Source organism: Lepisma saccharinum, chromosome 29 (genome assembly GCF_977018435.1).
Source record: "Lepisma saccharinum chromosome 29, izLepSacc3.1, whole genome shotgun sequence".
Classification (NCBI taxonomy): Eukaryota; Metazoa; Arthropoda; class Insecta; order Zygentoma; family Lepismatidae; genus Lepisma; species Lepisma saccharinum.
Window position 1 is genome coordinate 41,749,471 of NC_139257.1, and position 20,183 is coordinate 41,769,653.

A 20,183-nucleotide genomic window follows, 5' to 3' on the forward strand; every position below is an offset into this window, starting at 1 on the left:
AATACAGGGTCATCGAGAATGATTGCCGGGATTTTAAAGTGTTATTATAAAATAACTTTTTAATGGATATACATGTGTGGCATCTTAAAATGTTCAGAAAAGTTTAAAGTTTCGTGTGACCTTGTGTGACCGTGAGGCTTAAAGCTGCGCATGCGCAGGAGTACCTTAAAGAGAGGGTCGCTGCAGCAATTGCAATGTGGCAGGGGTTTGAATACGTCTAGACATCACCAGAGCTACAAATGGTGCCAACTTTAAACTTTGCTGAACATTTTAAGATGCCACACGTGTATATCCATTAAATCCTTATTTTATAATAACAGTTTAAAATCCCGGCAATCATTTTCGGTGACCCTGTATATCATGCATAATTTTGAAAGAAAATTAGTGTATGTATGTGTGTGCATACAATGAGAAGACGTTTTCGAAGATATAAAACCACATATATATTTTTTAGGCTCATATTTTAATTCTTGCATTTCAAATACAAATTATGTTTTATTATAAAGAGCTTGTGATAATTTTTTTAGAAACTAAATGCCTAATAATAATCAAATTTATTTCAGCTTCTTTCAACTAGCTGCTGCTACTGTAGCCATTTTCCTTGTAAGTTCCTGGAGCACAACAGCTTTTATTGCATACAAAAGTCGTGAAATTCCAAGGTATGGTGGATATTTCTATTTTGTTATGTTCTTATCTATTTTTATATGTTGACTGATTTATTCACATGAATGTTTATGGTAATTTGAAGTTTCATTAATACATGGTGTTAGAATAAAATTACATATAAACTGATACAATGTTGTTTTCTAATCTTAAAATTACAGATAGCACTAAACATAATGCAGACAATGTATAAATTATTAAAATTCGTTTATTGCAGTTTATTTAATATTGATTGTCTCACATTACATATCCTAAGTTCTCAAGAAAGTGTGGGGCCCCAACCCCACACCCCCTATACACCTTCATGGCATGGTGCATAGCACAGGGGAGCACTTTACTTTTTTAAAAAAAGTTCTCAATTTTGTTTCAAGTCCACATACACACATACACACAAACTACATAAATACACATATTTGTTAATTCCAGGAGTCTACACTATATATGCAAAAGTCACACCCAGTGCTGTTCATCCCAAAGACACCAGCCAGTGAACTAATAAGATGCAGGACCTCCCTTCACTATTATTTCAGCATTACTCTTTGGGGCAAGCTTTCCACTAATTTGTGGTATATTGCTGGTGGATTTCCCCCCCCCCCCATTCATCCTGTAGCTTCATGAATAGTTCAAGGGGGGTTTTTGGTAAAGTGGATCTGGCATGCAACCGACACTCCAGTTCATCCCAAAAATGTTCTACGAGGGGTTTTAAGCAGGCCAGCTAAGCACATCCACCTGATTGTCCTCAACCCACGATGCAATGGACCCTGCTTTATGAACAGGGGCATTATTATGCTGATAGAGAAGAGGGCCCATTTCAAACTGTTTCCACAGTGTGGGCCTCATGCTATTGTCTAAAACGTCCTCATAAACACCACTGTTCATTTGCCATTGACCAAAACTAATGACTCAAGCCATGGATGTCCGCAAGATTTTTTCCAGGGAGGGGGAAAGGTATTTTTTTCCAGGGAGGGGGGGGCAAGCAAGGCATATTTTCTCCAACAAAAGTGTTGTTCCCTAAAATAATATTGCTTAAATTTGAATTTATGATGTTCATGCAATAATTAACACATATTATTGTGGATAAAATGAAATGATATGTGTGAAATACATAATTTTTGGTTGACTTTCATTTTCCAGGGGGAGGCCACGGCCCCCCTTGCCCCCCCTTCCGGACGCCCATGGCCCAAGCCAAAATAAGTAAAACCAGCCTGAGACCATGGCATTGCCGCCACGTTCACTTGGGTGTTCGGTGACTTTTGGCTATATAATGTACCTTAAAGTGCAAGAGAAATTTAGAGATACGATAAGATGATATCTTCTCAATATTATAACCAGTCTATTAAATGCGACTCTGCACCAGAAGATATTTCCACTTCCCTTTCAATGAGAGCAATATCCTCAAAGAATCTGTTTTTGTTTTGTTATCCACAGTCTATATATTCATATTGCAAACATTTCATCATATTGGGTATAACGTAAGGAAGGATTCCAAAAATAGCAAGTTTCTATTTTGAGTTGTGTAAGAGATAAAACTAATGATACATAAAAACCAACATATGCTCCCCAGCTAGGAATTTCCATTTCGAGTACTGCTCTGAAACCTCCATTTCTATAACAATTGCTCAACAAATATGTGGCACATAAAGCCAGAAATTGGGTATCAACATTTTAAATGATATACGAGGTGTGGCTAGAAAAAACTTGATTGATGTTGCTGTCGACAAACGGCAAGCACATCAAGGTCAAGAGGTGCATGAGTGTATAACGTGATATACTGCCTACCAACTGTGTGATAGCACGGCACCGAGTTTCGCTGTAGCTTGTGGACGAAGTGAACCGTACATCTGTACTCCATCGGAAAAATGTTAAGTGTGAAAGTGGAACAGCGTATCAATGTGAAGTTTCTTATGGAAATCGGAAAATCCACGACAGAAACTTGTGGTTTGTTTAAGGAAGTGTACGGAGATGAGTGTTTATCACACACGCAAGTGTTTGAGTGGTTTCAAAGGTTTGAAGAGGGATGAGAAGTGATTGTGGATGACTTGCATCCTGGACGGCCTTGCACGTCAAAAACGGAATAAAACATTGCAAATGTCGGTGAATTGATTCGACATCCATGGGATTGTGTACCGGGTATCCGAAGGTCAAACTGTCAACCAACATTATTACATTACTGTGCTGACGAGCCTTCGTGAGCCAGTAAGAAGGCGAGGACCTGATTTGTGAAAAAGCAAATCATGGATTCTTCATCAGGACAATGTTCCTGCCCACACGTCATTCTTAGTCCAAGCATTTTTGGTCACGAATGGGATCCCAGTGTTAGAACATCTACCATATTCGCCACATCTCGCTCCGTGCGACTTTTTTTTATTCCCAAACGTCAAATCAGCACTGAACCAGATTTACGACCGTAGAATCTGTGAAAACAAAAGCGACGGAGGTCATGAATATGGTTTTAGACAATGATTTCCAGCACTGCTACCAGCAATGGAAGATTCGTATGGAGCGGTATATCGATAGTGAAGGGGAGTACTTTGAAGGGGATAATGTTCGTTTTGTACAAAATAACCAATAAAAGATTTTGTAGCAACAGTCCGGTTTCTTTCTAGCCACACCTCATATCATTAAGCTGAAATAGAATGTGATTGAAAATAAAATATTTTAACTGCTAGAGTTACATACGTACACATGAAGATTATTGCTCTAGTCCCTGACTTTGTCAGCATTGTAATGGCTAAATATCATAATTTTAATTATAGCATTGCAGAACCCTTGGCTCAATTTGATGCTCTGTATGACAAACCATGGACAAGATTTGGACCTTACCTGGTTGGCATGTGTGTAGGTTGGCTGCTCTACAAAACAAATTGCTCAATGAAAATGAATAAGGTGAGAATTAAGAATTTTGTTTTGCTTGTAACAGGAAAAAATCTCACTGAAAAAATGCTTCACGTGAGGTTTTACTCTCAATGTAGTTATTACCATATTAGTATGACACCTAATCCTAAAATAATGAATTAATTTGAAGAATGAATTAGTGATGCTTACCAAAGGTTAATGCAAGACAAGATAAGTCGAGTAATTATATACCATTTCTTGTTTATGTCAGTTCAAAGACATTTACAGTTGTTTCATCATATTTGTTATGCTAAACATAATTTTTTTCCTACTGCTGTATAAAATTAATAGATTGTTTTCTTACTGACAAATTTCTTGGAAAGTTTGTCTTGAAATATAAACTGAACTGATGGGAATAGTTTTAGTTTACAATTGTTTTCATTTTCAGTTGCAAAATAACATTTGAAAATATAATAAATTTTACTCTAAAATAATCTGTCTGTTCAAGCAGAAGATCTCCACAGTGCAATATTAAAATGATATGAAATTATGTTATTTTAAGTTAATAAAACAGAAGAAGTATATTTAGCACAAGAGGTTGAAAATGGGGTGGGGAGATGCATCTCTCTAATATATACACAAAATTGATACTATGCCATACACCTGTTCACTAGTGGCTGCTGTTGCCTTCAAAATATTATCTTTGTGAAGCAATCAACTTTGTGAAACAATGGTGATACTGCCAGAAAAAGTCTTGAAAATCATTTTCCAGAATCTACTGGTTTGGTTTCTCTTTTTAAATAAACTACCACATTTCATCACCGATAATGACTCTTGAAATATACCGGGTGGTCCAAAAGTCCCGGAACGGTCACATATCGTGAGAAATACACATCAAATCGGAAAACGAAAAAAATACATGTTTACTAAGTGAAAGAAAGCTATTCAATGATATCACACTTCATTCCCCGCCCCCTGGGGGTGGGGTGGGGGTAACTGTGAAATTCTAAATGGAAATTCCCATTTTGTATTGTAGAATCGGAAAGAGGACTTCATTCCGAGTCCAACGAGCTATCAACCATCCTCCTAGCTCAATTAGGAACGGAGATATGGGGATCTAAAAAAAAAAAAATCATTCGGAATCTGCAATCGCTTTCACTCTAGCTCAATTAGACCCCCCTTCCCCTTCCATATACTCTATTGAAAGGTCTTCACGTGTGGATTCCGAATCTGCAATTGCATTCACTCTAGCTCAATTAGGGGCAGAGCGTCCCTTTAAAAACAAAATTGGGTTTTATGAAATGTTCACATTTTTTTTTCTCTCTCCGAAAATATAAAATCGCCATATCTCCGTTCCTAATTGAACTAGGAGGATGGTTGATAGCTCGTTGGACTCGGAATGAAGTCCTCTTTCCGATTCGACAATACAAAATGGGAATTTCCTTTTAGAATTTCACAGTTACCTCCCACTACACCCCCAGGGGGTGGGGAATCAAGTGTGATATCATTGAATAGCTTTCTTTCACTAAATAAACATGTATTTTTTTGTTTTCCGATTCGATGTGTATTTCTCACGATATGTGACCGTTCCGGGACTTTTGGACCACCCGGTATGAATTGAATTTCTTAATTGGGTGGCCCATAAGTCAGTTGGCAACTGCTGCTCTAGTCAAGTAACTACTTGTGCCAACGGACTTATGGGTCACCCTGTATTTCACATTTTTTTACATGTTCTACGTACAGTACGTGTTTTTTATATCAAGTAAAATATTTTTTTTGTAAGTAAATATCCAAGAATGCTCACCACTTTACTCTATTCAATTATCCTGATTATGTAAATACATCTTTGAAAATATGACATTTTTTCAAGCTCGTTTCCATTATAGCATTTGTGGTTTTGTGTTTATACATTTCTATATTTGTGCGTATGTCCACAACTTGTTTCTATAACAAAAATATCTTGTTTTTCATTTACAGATTGTTGTAACCTTAGGATGGGTCCTTACATCAACATGTATGATGAGTCTTGTATATGGCCTTTACTATGTTGAGTTAGGTCCTGTGTCATCAGCTGCATATTTTGCCTTGTGCCATACAGTGTGGGCTCTGGGTCTTGGATGGATAATTATTGCATGCTCAACAGGATATGGAGGTAACTCATTGATTTCTTGTTTTTTTCCTTGTTGACCTGCATGGTATGGGAATTATGCATTATGTTGCTGACACCAAGATAGGAGGCAACCAAGATATGAACCCTTATTTGTGTTCATTAAACATTATTTTGTTGAATAACAACCTTTTCATTATTGTTAAGAGTTTAGATAATATTGAGGCTGCTCATCCAGAAAATAGATACATTGCATGTATCTAGGTAAATTTCATTATGCATATGTGGCTACACTGGTTTTTGACCTTGATTCTTATGCCTTCCACTCATGTTTGTTTGATAGTGCAACAAAGCTTTGTTCTATGTTTGAAATTAATCCCACCCAAAGTAAGGTGCATCATGTGGTTTCTCAGTGTAACAGGTGAGCATCCAGTGGAAATTCACAAGACAAAATGTTACTCTTTATGGGATCATACGAACTGACGAAATGTGATGAAGTGGTGACGTGAATTCTCAGGAGGTAAAAAAGGGGATGTCAGCTGTCTTTGATCTCTTGACGACCTACTTTACAAAACTCAAGTGAGATATTTTGGACCATCCACCATATTGTCCAGACCTTGCACCCAGCAACTTTCACTTGTTTTTTCACCTAAAAAACATCTTGAGGGAAAATGGTTCGATGACAATAACAAAGTGAAAGAAGTCATGATGTTAACAGCCAAGCGGCAGAATTCTGCATCTGGGATACAGAAGCTTGTGCCCAAACTTCATGTGTGTTTGGATAATGGGGCAACTATGTGGCGGAATTGTGCATAGCTGAATGGTTAACACTTTTGCATTCTACATGCAAATCTTTAAAATTTTCATATCCTGAGGTCAACTGGGAAACTACTTGAAAAGATTAGTAATGAATTGCTGCCGCGAATCAATGACAACTCCTGTGATGGAGCTCATTGCGCAGGTCATGGACACCCAATGGAAAACAACTAAGAGGGCCTTGACACTCAAAAAAATTGTTTCGCCACTGATTGCTTCGTTCTTCCCGGCATAAAGTACATGTAATTCATTTATAGTGGTAGTTTTGTAAAATACAAATTATGTGATAACTAGGGCTAGTATTTTCATAACTTAGCATATTTTTTTAGGTAAGGGTAATGTGTTCCCTAAACATATAGAAATTCACATTATGAAGAAACTAAAAAAATTAATGTGATTTTTAAGGTCATATTTTGGCATATTTGGCCATTTCTGCATGATAGAGCATATTTTGATGGATTTTCGGTCATATTCAGCATATTTTTTGCATTTTCATGAAATATACAGTCATTTTCGAAGTGTATTCGTTCTTACACCCATGTTTACTCATTATTTTTCCGACTGCAGCAAAATCTTTTTAATTTTTATTTGAAAATTTAGAGAAAGTATTCATTGTGCATTGCAACTCAGAGCCCATAAAGTGAACTAAAAATAGTGAAAATATCTCAGCATTTAGATATTGATGTTTGAAACAGTCCAGTTATAAGGGCATATTTTTCAAATTAGTGCATATTTTGTAAAATTTACGGTCATAAGAGCATATTTTATTTTGCATATTTTGGTGATATTTAGGTCATAAAAATCCTAGCCTTGGTAATAACATACTGGCCTTTGCATCTTTACTTTCTGGACAGGTCTCATAACTTACTAAATGTCACAAATTCACAAAAGATTATGCAATTATCACATTTTGTTATGATTATAAAATATACACGTTTCTCATCTTAGAGTGAAAGCTTGGAGAGAAGTTGATTCTGTATCACTATCATTATTTGATTAATTATTTTCTGCAAGTAATCTCTAAAAGGACCATTGAGTTCCTTCCCTGTATTGAAATATGCTTTAGACATAAGGTTTTTTTCCCTTTAATTCAAGTGAAGTTACAGAAACAGTGAAAAATTGTTGTTTTTATGTAATTCAAATATAAGACTTAATCTAAAGAAAAGCAAGGTTCTTGTTTGATAAGAATTAAATATTTGTGTGACAATGGAGCATGAATAGACAGCAAGTGAGGTCCAAGGTTATACTGTACCTTAGGAGGGGTTAAGGTACCCTTAAACACTGCGAATTAAGCCTTTTGCTTTGGGGGGATGCCCGCTCAGTGGTGTATTAGTGATTTCTTCTTTTGGGGGGTTGCTGTTGCTAGGTGCAAGGTCTGGACAATATGGTGGATGGTCCAAATTTGTATATGTTACTAATCAGTAAACTAAACTATTGTCTGGTTATGACCTAAGTCATTAAATTTTATGATAACATTTAAATAATTTAGATGCACTTAGTACACAGATTAACATTCTAAGAAAACACAAATTCGTACAGAAAAGGAGCTACTGAACAAGTAATGCCGAAAATTTGACAAAATTTCTATTGACAAGTCAAAACTTGATGTCCATCTAAACTACCTTCAAGTTTATTTTAATCACTGTAACACACTTAAAATACCAGCACCATGCCATGAAAACTTAAATGGAAAACAATTGTGTTCAGTTGCAGAATAGTGTCATAAGGCTACATATATTTTTTTAAATCTTTGTAACTGTAATTCGATTGTGAGAGGTTTGATTTTTTTTACCATTGATTTTCTGCCACTTTTTATTTATTTGTGTTCTTTTTAATTGCCAAAATTGATGACTGGACTATTAATGAACATGAATGATTACTGTGTTGCTTACATAGTTAAGTAGGGGAAGGAAGGGCAAAGTGGCCACTCTAAGGTTTGATGAATTCTAATCATACCATTTTAATCAGCAAAGTTATAGAAACATAGACCAATAGTAAGTATAATAACTTTACTTCCAATATCTATTTTTTTTTAATTCTTGTTGTTTAGAAAAGTACACGTTACTTTTTAAAAGAAGTACGAAGTGGCCACTTTGCCCGCCTAGGTTGGGTAAAGTGTCCAGCCCCTTCCCATTTTACCTGCATAGGTAAATGAACAAATCACATCGATTCAGAGTGTGTATTTCATCAACACAAGCTGAAGTAATACACATTAAGAATAAGCATTATGTTTTTTTTAAGTATTATCTTAAGTATGCAACTTTACAAGATAAAGTAAATAGTAATTCGTAATCTATAGTCTATCAATAAAGGATTAGGCGTAGGCCTATTTGCAAAATTCACACTCAAACTCATCATCTTCTTTGTCACAACCAGCGCACTCTTCATGTGCCCACTTCTTACATTTTAAACATCTAATCCATCCTTCATTGCCTTTCGAGTCTGTCTGTTTCGTGGCCACTTGCCCAGAATGACTCCATTACAAAAACTGTGGTCTAACGTCTAACCTACATGACTTAGCGTTTTCAAACACACATAATTTAAAAGGTTATTTCATGCTGATCAAACAGCACAAGAGCATATAATTATAAAACTTACTATTATTTAGCTATAATCAACAATTTGTACCACTTATCTAAAATCAGACTTGCGAAAAAAACAATAAAATGAGTTCACATCTTAGGGGTGAAAGCTTGAGAGTAGAGAAATTCCACGGTAATTATTGCAGTTCATTTTATCACCTTTTTTAAACACAGGAACAATTATGGATTCTTTCCACTGTTGAGGGATTTCTTCTTTATTCATATTAACAAATTAATTTATGAATTTGACATATTAACGAATTTCCACCATATATAATTAACTCAGCTGGTATTAAATCATGCCAGGTGCTTTGTTATTCTTTAGCCTTTCAATAGCATCTTTAACTTCAGTCAAGTTAGGTTCTGGAACTAGAGGTTCTGCTGTGTGCACTTCATTTACTTCTGATTTATCTCCTACATGAACATGAAAACATCTAAATGAACAATTATAATTTCAATTAAAGTGATTTGTCCCTTCCAATTTTTCTTTTTGATGTATATTTACTAACATATTGTGCATTTCTTTTGCAGGATCTTCTTCTCCTCTTCTCAAGGCATCACAGCCCTGAATCGGGCCTTAGCCTCCGTGATCATCTGCCTCCTCTTCTTTCGATTTGCTGCTGCTGCTTCCAACCTTCTTGTTCCTAATATTATTGCAGCATCTCTCCTGCCAGCGGTCCCTGGGTCTCCCTACAGGTCTTCTTTCTTCAATTCTTGCTTGCATTACTCTTTTGGGTATGCGTTGATCTACCATCCGGATTATGTGTCCTGCCCATTCTAGTCTTTTTATTCTGATGGTGGTCGCCAGATCTATTTCATTATACCGGGTGTTCGAATTCAAATGCCCTAATTTCAAATACTTATATTAAACATAATATACAGGCAAGAACAGTGTGGTAGGTGGTATACGAGGTTTGGCTAGAAAAAAACCGGATTGATGTTGCTATTGGCAAACAACAAATGCGCGAAGGTTGAGCAATGCATGATTCTATACTACCATACCCTGCCTACAGAATGACTAATTGCCCTGGGTGCAGGCCTCTCAGTTTCGCTGTGGCACTTGGACAAAGCGGAACGTGCGTCTGTGCTTCGTCGGAAAAATGCTGAGTATTAAAATGGAACAGCATGTCAATATGAAGTTCCTTTACAAACTGGGGAAATCCGCAACAAAAGCATACGACATGTTAAAATCTGTGTAGGGGATGAGTGTTTATCACGCACACAAGTGTTTGAGTGGTTTGAACGGTTTAAAGAAGGACAGGAAATGATCCAAGACAACCCACGTTCAGGACGACCATGCACGTCGAAAACGGAAACAAACATTCAAAAAGTGAGTGATGTGATTCGAAAAGATCGTCGATTGAACATTAGAGCATTTGCTGAAATCACAGGAATAGACAAAGAAAGTGTTCGACAAATTTTACACGAGAATTTGAACATGAGTAAAGTGTGTTCAAAACTCGTGCCAAGGAACCTGACATTGGAACAGAAGGAAGCTCGAGTGAACATTTGTACGGACACTTTGAAGAACATTGAAACAGACCCTACATTCTTAGAGAGAGTGATACCATGTGATGAATCGTGGTTTTTCACGTACGACCCTGCCACAAAGCGCCAATCAATGCATTGGAAGACCCCGAGTTCGCCAAGTCACAAGAAAGCTCGCATGAGCAAGTCCAAATTCAATGTCTTTTTCGACATTCGAGGCATTGTGTACGTTCATTGGGTACCCGAGGGTCAAACTGTAAACCAACATCATTACATTAATGTGCTGAAAACCCTTCGTGAGCGAGTAAGAAGGCGAGGACCTGATTTGTGGCAACGGAAGTCATGGATTCTGCACCAAGACAATGCTCCTGTCCATACGGCCCTGTCAGTGAAGACATTTTTGGCTAAATATGGCATCCCAGTGTTAGAACATCCGCCGTATTTGCCGGACCTTGCTCCCTGTGACTTCTTTTTATTCCCCAGAGTGAAGTCCGCCCTAAAAGGAACCAGATTTGAGACAGTAGAAGCTGTGCAAAGAAAAGCGACGGATGTAATGAACATGATCTCCGAAAATGACTGGCAACACTGCTTCCAGCAATGGAAAATTCGTATTGAGCGGTGTACAGATCGTGCAGGGGAGTACTTTGAAGGAGATAAAGTTCCTGTTGTACAAAATGCCGAATAAAAGATTTCATAGCATCAGTCCGGTTTTTTTCTAGCCAAACCTCGTATGGTAGCATAGCTGTGGAAATTTTAAATAGGTAATGAATAGTAAGGATTTGTTTATTTTGTATCATTCCAGGGGGTGATTAGTGAAAATGACAACCAATGCTGAAAAAGCGCAAACTGTGTGGTGGTATGCAGAATTGGGATCCATTATTGCAAAATACACAAAATTTGGGAGAGGAATCTCACGTGACGCCATGCGAACGAATTTCTTGGGACTTTGTGCAAATGCATCTGTAATGCACTGAATGTTTTCCTCTGATGTTGGTGATCGGCCACCACCATGCCTCTTAGCGACAGATCTTGTCTCTAGAAACGCTGCTTTCCACGCCTTGATTCTCTTGCCATCGGAAGGGTCTCTGTGATACTCTGCACAAAACCGTTATTGAACTACAATAATGGATCCCAATTCTGCGTACCACCACATATTTTGCGCCTTTTCAGCATTGGTTGTCATTTTCATGTTTCACCCCCTGCAATCCTTACTATTCATTACCTATTTAAAATTTCCACAGCTAAGCTACCATATACCACCTACCACACTGTCCTTGCCTGTATATTATGTTTAATATAAATATGTGAAATTAGGGAATTTCAATTTGGACACCCTGTATATTCTATAAATTTCTTGATTATATCTTATTCTCCACCTTCCATTTTCATTCACAGAACCTAAAATCCTACTTAATAAATTTCCATTCGAAGGAGTTGATGGTATTTGTGGCTTGTTTATTTAGGGTCCGGGTTTAACTGCCACACCATATTACTGGTCTTATCATTACTTAAAGAGTGTTATTTTCCTTTTATAATGTATCACTTTTAATTTTAAAATTGATATCAAGGAGTAATTGTGTACTTTATTGGCTTGATGGATTTTCTTCCTTATATCTTCCATTTCCTCATTATTTTCTGTAGTCCAGGCCCCTAAATATTTAAATTTTGTGACCACTTCTATTTTTTGAGAATTACTCGTCAGTTCTTATGGCTTCCTTCTCTTCCTTTTTGTTGTTATCATTGCTTTGGTTTCATTGGGGTTTATATGCAGGCCAACTTCATAATTATAATTTCAATTAAAGTAATTTGTCCCTTCCAATTTTTCTTTTCGATGCATAATTACTAACATATTGTGCATTTATTTTGCAGGATATGTAACTAAAATATTGTCATGGACAGGACTCTATGCATTTAGTAGAGTCACATATTGTGCATATCTTGTGCATCCACTTACATTGAGAGCGATGGTCCTGAGTAGAGATGCCCCAGTACATTTGGAACCAGGAACGATAGTAAGTGTGAATTTTAATATGTTTATGTAGAAAATATATTTGTAAATTAGTCCCTGTAAAAAGGGGGGGGTGTAGTGGCTGCTAAAGAAATGAAAACAAAAGAAAATATCTACAAACCTAGGCTACACCTCGACATATCACTTTCTGAATTGAGCATTTGTTGTACATCGTACAATTTCATGTATCCTGTCATAAAAGAAAATTGCTGGCCAGTACTTTACAAAATCGAATAGCTCCTCATTTGTGTTGAAGCACAGTTTTCTCTGCAAATGTAAAGTCTGCTTTTTGGTTGTAACTTTGATAAATATATAGCTGGCAGAAGCATATATTCTATGCCAAGGTATGGCCAGGTCAACCTGTATGTATACAATGGAGATTCATTTGTTTTTGTTTTTTATCTAGTACATTTTTGTATGTAAGGTTGCACAAGTTTGCTACATTTTAGCACATACCTATTTCAACTTTGAGTTGGTGCCTGCATACCTCAAGAAGAATAAGTCATTGGGGTCCACGTCCAGTCACTTACGAGCCACTGTGAAGGCCTTTCCACCCATCTGTCTGCGAACTGAGGCCATTGTCGAACTTTCTCCTCCATTAGTAAATTTGCTGGTGTGGTAAGCATGCACAGAGATATTGAATTCAAATTTGTCGAGGAATTTCTGTAAGTTTTAGGCTGATAGAGTGCAAGAAACCACTTCTCTTCACTGGTGCAAGTGTGTATAGGAGGCAAAAATGGTGTTTTGAAGATCATTTGATTACTGTTGCAGCCTTGAGGTCATTTTGTAAATAATAGTTGATACATCATGTAAATTTGAGCTGTATACAATCTGACCTACAATTTTTATTGGACTTTTTAAGATTTTCATTTCACTCTTGTAATACATTTGAATAGTTTGGAAGAAGAGAATCATTATTTAAAATTTGAAAGCGGGGCAGGTGAGGGACACATCTCCCCTGGAAATTAATTGCTGACTGAATGGCAAATTTCTTACATATAATTTAATTTCAGTATCAACAATTTTCATTCATTGTTTCATATTAATAAATTTATATATGTCGAGACTTTGCTTGTGGCACTTTCAAAGTGCCAGCATGCCACTAGCGGCACACGTGTCGTGTGTTGACCACCACTGTTCTGTGCTTTACCTGCAACACTCATGTCACTGGTTGATTTGGTTTCTAAGGATCCTAAAATCAGTTTTTATTCCAAATGCTCATGAATTTCAGAGAGATTGAAAAAAGCATGTAGGCAAAACATAGTCACTCACTTGATGCCTGTAAATCATTTCATAAAAGAAATATTTACTGCACTGCACTTATATTTTGAATGTCAGGTTTCCTGCACTAAAACTATGATGCATTCTTGAAGTATGTAAATAGAGGAGGAAATATTATAAAACAGAATCTTGAAAATGATGCTGCCTCATTGTGATAATATTATGTTAAAGCTGTCAATATTCTTCGTTTTCTGAACTTCAAAGGTTTTTTTTTTTTATTCATGAACAAGTTTATAAAGGAGGTGAATATTGAACAGAATGACTGTACTTGACCTCCTCAACAAACGTGCTTATTCTTCCACTACTTCATATAGCCTGACAAGTTAAGTCCAGATATGCGCAGATCGCTGCGAGGCACTTCCTATTACGTCACCCTCCCCACCACTCCTCTACATACTGGTCTGGCCTTGACAAAACGAGTAATGCCAACTCAGCAAAATTAAGCTAAAAAAATATGACAAACAATTTTTACTGTGTGGATTGACGGTGCCGGCTAATATCAGTTTATTAGTGGTTCATTTGATTTAATCCGGTCTTTGAAAATGCGTGCGGTGCATGGATCGTAAAATCTAGTATTATGCACGCACGTTAACGTTTATAACGAAGAGAAACTTCTGGGCGAATGACTTCATTTTCTGAATGTGACATCGAGCAGTGGCCTGTTTTTTTTTTAAACTGAGTGGGGTGGGGGTTATTTTGTTTATCGTACAACAACCACTACGAGAAGGCAATCTGATAACATGCTTGCCTGTGTTCTTTTTTAAAGCATTGAAATGTTATTGCTCTTTAATCTTGGCTGCATATTTTTGAAATGCAAAAATCAAATCATGCCGGGTCCAACAAAATCCACAATCTGCTCTGGAAAGCCCCTTAGAGGACAGGCCAGAGAAATTGTTTACAATGTTGCAACATATTTGCGAAATCAGAAGTAGTTATATAAACTTAAGTATGATGTTGTCGAGTCCACAAGCGCCACCACGGGAGTATCTAAATGGATGGATTCTCAAGTTTTAAAAGAAATGGATTGGATTGATTTGTTGTTGTAAGTCCACTTTATGCACAGTAAGGCTACTCAGGACTGGACCTACAGTTTAAAGTGGGATCCGAACCACTATGTGCCTCCACCAGGAATTGAACCCGGGACCTCTTGATTACAAGGCAACGAAGCTACCACTCTGCCATCAGGGAGGCCAAGTTTTAAAAGAAAAGAGTCGTTGGCGAAAGGTGAGCTGAATTTCTGTACTCCAACAGGTAGAAAACCGCCCAGGAAAAAGCGAATACAAATTGCGTTGAAAATCCTCAGACCATCCCGCTCCCTCCAGGTTGCAACACTGCGAACCAACGTCGCTGCGGAGAATGGAGTGGAGAAATGTGGTGCGAGATGCGCAACAGCTATTTGCAGCGTCTTGTTTTTAAACTTGTCAAGTTATAGCATACTTGTCACTCATATACTTTTATTCCAATTCAGTCACACTGTGGCATCCACCTTACAAGAAATGCATCACTATGTGTATCTTGTACTTAGAAACACAACAGAACATAACTAGTTTCGGCATCCCCTTCCTCATGCACACATATCCATTGCTGTTTCACAACATGGTAGAATGTGGGAAGGTAAATTGCCTCTTTTGCCTATTGTAAAGGTTTTAGAAACGATGCAAAAATTAGCAGACATATCCATGATAGATTAAATGATATATTTTTAATGAGCCTGAATTATCAGTGTCTCAATATACTACTGGCATTAATTAAAGTCATTCATATTAATTGGATCAATCTATTACAAGCACTTTGTTATGGAAATACTTCATGATTTATAAGTCCATGAAACATTGTAGAAATGTACCACAGATAAACTTTGAAACCGATAGTCGTAATTCTGATGCCGATAGAACTACAGAGGTTGTTTGGGTTATATCTGATGGATATTTAACAGTCCAAACCTGCAGAAATCCATTGGACTGGCATCAGGGCTTTTGACAGGAATGTCATGAAAGGGAAAAACATGGATTCCTGTTTCCTGCTGCATGTCGTGATAAAACCGGAGGGATGATCTAGTGGTGTGACTGGATGCTTTGTCCACGTGCATCTGCACCTGGTTCTTGTTGGCTCCGTACAAAGGAGGGATGTCTGTCCAATAGATTGGGGCCATAATGGATTCCTGGAAGTAGGCAGCATTCACCTTTGTGTTCTTCTCCACCTTACGTATCTCCAACTTCCCCTTGTAACCATATCCGGTGACAATCATGATTCCCTGCGGGAAACTTTCTCGGCACTGGCAGTAAAACTCGGTACTTCCCTTGCCAGAGGTATCACGGTGCATAATTTCCCTAATATTACCATTACACGTGGGATAAATGTAGGCCTCATCCAATGTGACAACTGTCTTCCATTTTGACCCCTCCAAGTATATTTCATACAGTTTGTGACAGTTGGCCTTGCGTTCTACAATGTGACATGGGAGGAGGTTGTGAACCTGGCCATTACGTACGCACCACAGGCCAAGATGGCGACGAATGACATCACTGACAGTGGACTGAGTCACATTGAACCTCTGGGCATGGCACGTTGGGGTGGTGAATTCTCCTGGACTGCAATTTGCCAAATTCCAGCACGTCAGGTGACACTTTTGCTGGCAACCTTGAATGTGTCCCTTTTGTTGGGGAATGTTTCTGCTACTTGGCCACAATATCTTTAGCTGTGGTCACTCCGATGGTTAAACCATTTTCCCAACAGTGTTTCATTATTTGGTTTTACGAAAAATGTGCGTGGAAAAGAGCCATGATCTACCCTTCCCAATAACGGTTAATTTTCGACAGCATTTCACTAGCATGAACACGACGCTCCAGCCCAGCAAGCTCAGACAGAACACTGGTTTCAAGGTTCTGACACAACTACACACATGTAAACATGAGAAGGCATTTGTTGGTTGAAATATACAAGAACCTTGTCCACTGTGACTGTGGAGTGACTATTTGGAGCAGAATTTCAGGAGGCCCCACTCTCTGCTAATCTTCAGGAACTTCGCAACAATATAAAGCCCGCATCACACGGAGCTGTATTTCCAGTAGGTATGCTCTAGTTGGCGCTGGACTGGCTACCAATTTGCTAGTTTTCGCCTCACACGATACTTATCAGCGTACTTGTCGATAGACTTTTGTTCCCATATGAGGGAAGTTGTAATGGCAGCCATGTGAGATGTAAACAATGTATCACTTCACATTTTTAAAAGCTGATAACTATTCAACCAAGAGGAATAACGTTTCGTATAAAACGTTATTAGGTACAAAACAATGGTGCTGCTTAAATACATACTTTACAACGTTTACTGTACATGTATGCATTCAGCATAGATGGTGTAACTCAACGCGCCTTTCATGCTGTATACGTTATACATTGCTGGAGTAACACTCGGAAACCACAGACAAAAGCGCTCCTTTGCACACTCGCAGATTATCTTCACATGGCGAAACTTTGCTCTGATTGGCTGTTCCACAGAATCCAGTCGAGGAAAGCAAGTAGCAATTAGAACATGTCCTATTCCTCTAAACTAGTTAAGCAGTCAGCCAGGCGGCCATGATTGCTACCTAGAAAGTTAGTTCAGTGCCAACTAGGGCATTCCTACTAGAAATCCAGTTCCATGTGATAGGGGCTTTATTGTGGCTGTGGCACTGATTGACCACAATATGCTAACATGCAGTATCTATTAGATATCTGCCGCATCAGCAAAGGTTGACACACAGAGCATTTGTGCAGTATGTACAAAAAAAACTCTTGCCATCGGAATTACCACTGTCAGTTGTATCGTTTATCTGTAGTAAACTTCTAAAATGTTTTACAGACTTATGAATCACCTTATACTGTACACATATAATTTAATTTAATTTTATTAATATGTTCATTTTTTGTCCTTCTCTTCCTAGACAATATTTTTCATAGGACACACTGTGGCTTCTTACACTCTTGGATTTCTCATATCTCTGGCCTTGGAGGCACCGATGATTTCATTACTACGCATCGTATTTTCAGCAAAGAAGAAACATACATGAAGAAGGACTGAAATTCAAAGTATTCTTGAAAAACAGTGAGAGTGGCATTAGAATATTGTCATTTTTATCAAACAAGGATCCACAAATGATAAATTAATTTGGAAAAAATTAGTCATTTTCAACACCAGACTTTACAAAGTTATAATGACTGGAATGACGATGTTGGTGGAAATGGTTTTTTTGCAGTCCAATGTTTACTTATATTTAGACATTTCCTCTAAACATAACAATGAGTATGTGTGATAATGATTGGAAATGCTCAATATGTGGATATATATATACCTGAGTTATGTATATTTCGTTTAAACATTGTAAGAAATGAATTGAATTCCATGAATTATGATCTTTTAATAAGATTAATCCCTTTTATGTACCTATTGATGAAAGTACCACTTTAACATTTCACTTATTTTTCTCTGGTTCTGAAGAAGAATTTTTCATAAATATTGATTCGCAGTAATATACATAGATCTTGTAGATTCTTATCTTGCATTTTATTGCATCAACCATTATAATTATGCTAGTAATTTGAATTTCTTTTTTGGAACAACTAGAGAAGAATTAGACTCGATTTTACATAATAAATTTTTACATAATTTTCTTGAGATACAAAAAATAATTTCAAAGACACATTCATTCTATTTTTTACATGCCTATAGTTTTTCAATAGCACAAAATGAATGCATTTAATAGCTACAAGGAAGGGTACAAATTATTAGTCATGAAATGATTTATATACAGTCAAATTGTGATGTATTGTGATGTTATAAATATAAAGAATGTGCTCTCTCTTTTATACCTGTATATATGGAGACAACAGAATTACAAACAACAATGTAGATTTAAGTTTATATCTAGACTTAATAGTGTTATTTTTTGCAATAAAAATGTCTAATGTGAAAATTTGCTAATCATTAATAAATGTAATATAGAGTCTGTTACAATACAGACAAAGTAGTCACTTTTCATATTTATGTCTTGTTTGTAAATGCATTTGAGCTTGTACAAGGTGCATAGAATGGATAAGTGTGTGCCTGTGTTGTGTGTATGTGTACAAAGTTCTATAAAATAAAAACACTACTTTTTACAATTTTGAATTTATTTTTGATCCTGCATTATATGTGAACAAATGGATTGTGCAAATCTTATATCATTTTCAGTACACAAATTGGTTATCAGTTTCAAAGTGTCAATTAGATAGACAAAAACATGTAGCGTGGATAGGGCAAAGAGATGTAGTGGGGCAGACTGCGTTACCAACTTTTTCTGGTTTGTTTTGACTGACACCTATTAATGACTATTCGAATTATGTTCAAGATTCCTGAAGGATGATTTGCTGACAAGAGATTCCATTTCACTCAAGTCTTTGTGTGATGTAACAACAAACAGCATATTTTCTGAATCTTCATCATATTTTGTCAATATTGCTAATTCCAATGATAAGAACTTGCATGTCTTCACTTTGCTAATTCTCCCGGGTTCGATACCCAGTAGAGGCACATACTGGTTCAGATCCCACTTTAAACTGTAGGTCCAGTCCCGATTAGCCTTACTGTGCATAAAGTGGCTTTAAAACACCTGAGTCACCACCCAGACCAGGTGAACATGGGGATGTGTTGTCCCTTCACCGCACAGTTGCCCTGCTACAAGCAATGCCAGAGAAGAACATCCCACTACAAAAGTGTTTACTTTTATTGAGCACACCTCTGGGAAATTAAGTAGAATTCTCGCAAGACACGGAGTAAAGACCATCTACAGATCACCACCTAAGACCAAGGCTCTTCTCTGCTCAGTCAAGGATAACCTGGAGTTTTGGATTCCAGGAGTATACCGTATACCATGTGAGTGGAACAGCGCAACATCAGATTATTCCAACCAGAAAAGTCAGGACTTTCAGAACGCAGCTTTACAGAGGGACACACGATTTTATTTGGAGACATCAAAATAATAGCCAAATGTGCTGGTTACTGGGACAGATGAGTAAAAGCAGACATAGCCATTTCATGGGAAAGCATCAATCTCAACAGAGACGTGGGGCCTCCCCCATGGGGCAGTGGTAGCGTCATTGCCTTGTAATCAAGGGGTCCCAGGTTCGATACCCGGTGGAGGCACAAGTGGTTCGGATTCCACTTTAAACTGTAGGTCCAGTCCCGATTAGCCTTACTGTGCATAAAGTGGACTTAAAACAGCAACTCAAACTCAACAGAGACGTGGGACACCAGCTCAGTCATGCCTGGAAACCACTCATCCATAAAAACAAAGCTCCAGCCAATAAGAACACCAGGATCCGGAGTGAGCCAGTAGGAAGACAGAGTCCAAACTCCGCCCCATCATAGTCATATGTTTAACCCTAC

General features: G+C 37.4%; 1 protein-coding gene across 2 annotated transcripts in view; it reads left to right on the forward strand.

Moving 5' to 3' along the window:
- LOC145981609 (nose resistant to fluoxetine protein 6) overlaps window positions 1–18,899 on the forward strand; it is a 177,780-nt gene extending 158,881 nt beyond the window's left edge. For both annotated transcript variants that reach the window (XM_083114977.1, XM_083114978.1), the window contains 5 exons: window positions 564–659; window positions 3,420–3,549; window positions 5,476–5,650; window positions 12,361–12,503; window positions 17,704–18,899. In XM_083114977.1, coding sequence (XP_082971103.1) covers window positions 564–659; window positions 3,420–3,549; window positions 5,476–5,650; window positions 12,361–12,503; window positions 17,704–17,829 — 670 coding nt within the window. In that variant the 3' untranslated portion in view covers window positions 17,830–18,899. The remainder of the gene's footprint in view (window positions 1–563; window positions 660–3,419; window positions 3,550–5,475; window positions 5,651–12,360; window positions 12,504–17,703) is intronic.
- The last annotated feature ends 1,284 nt before the right edge of the window (window positions 18,900–20,183 follow it).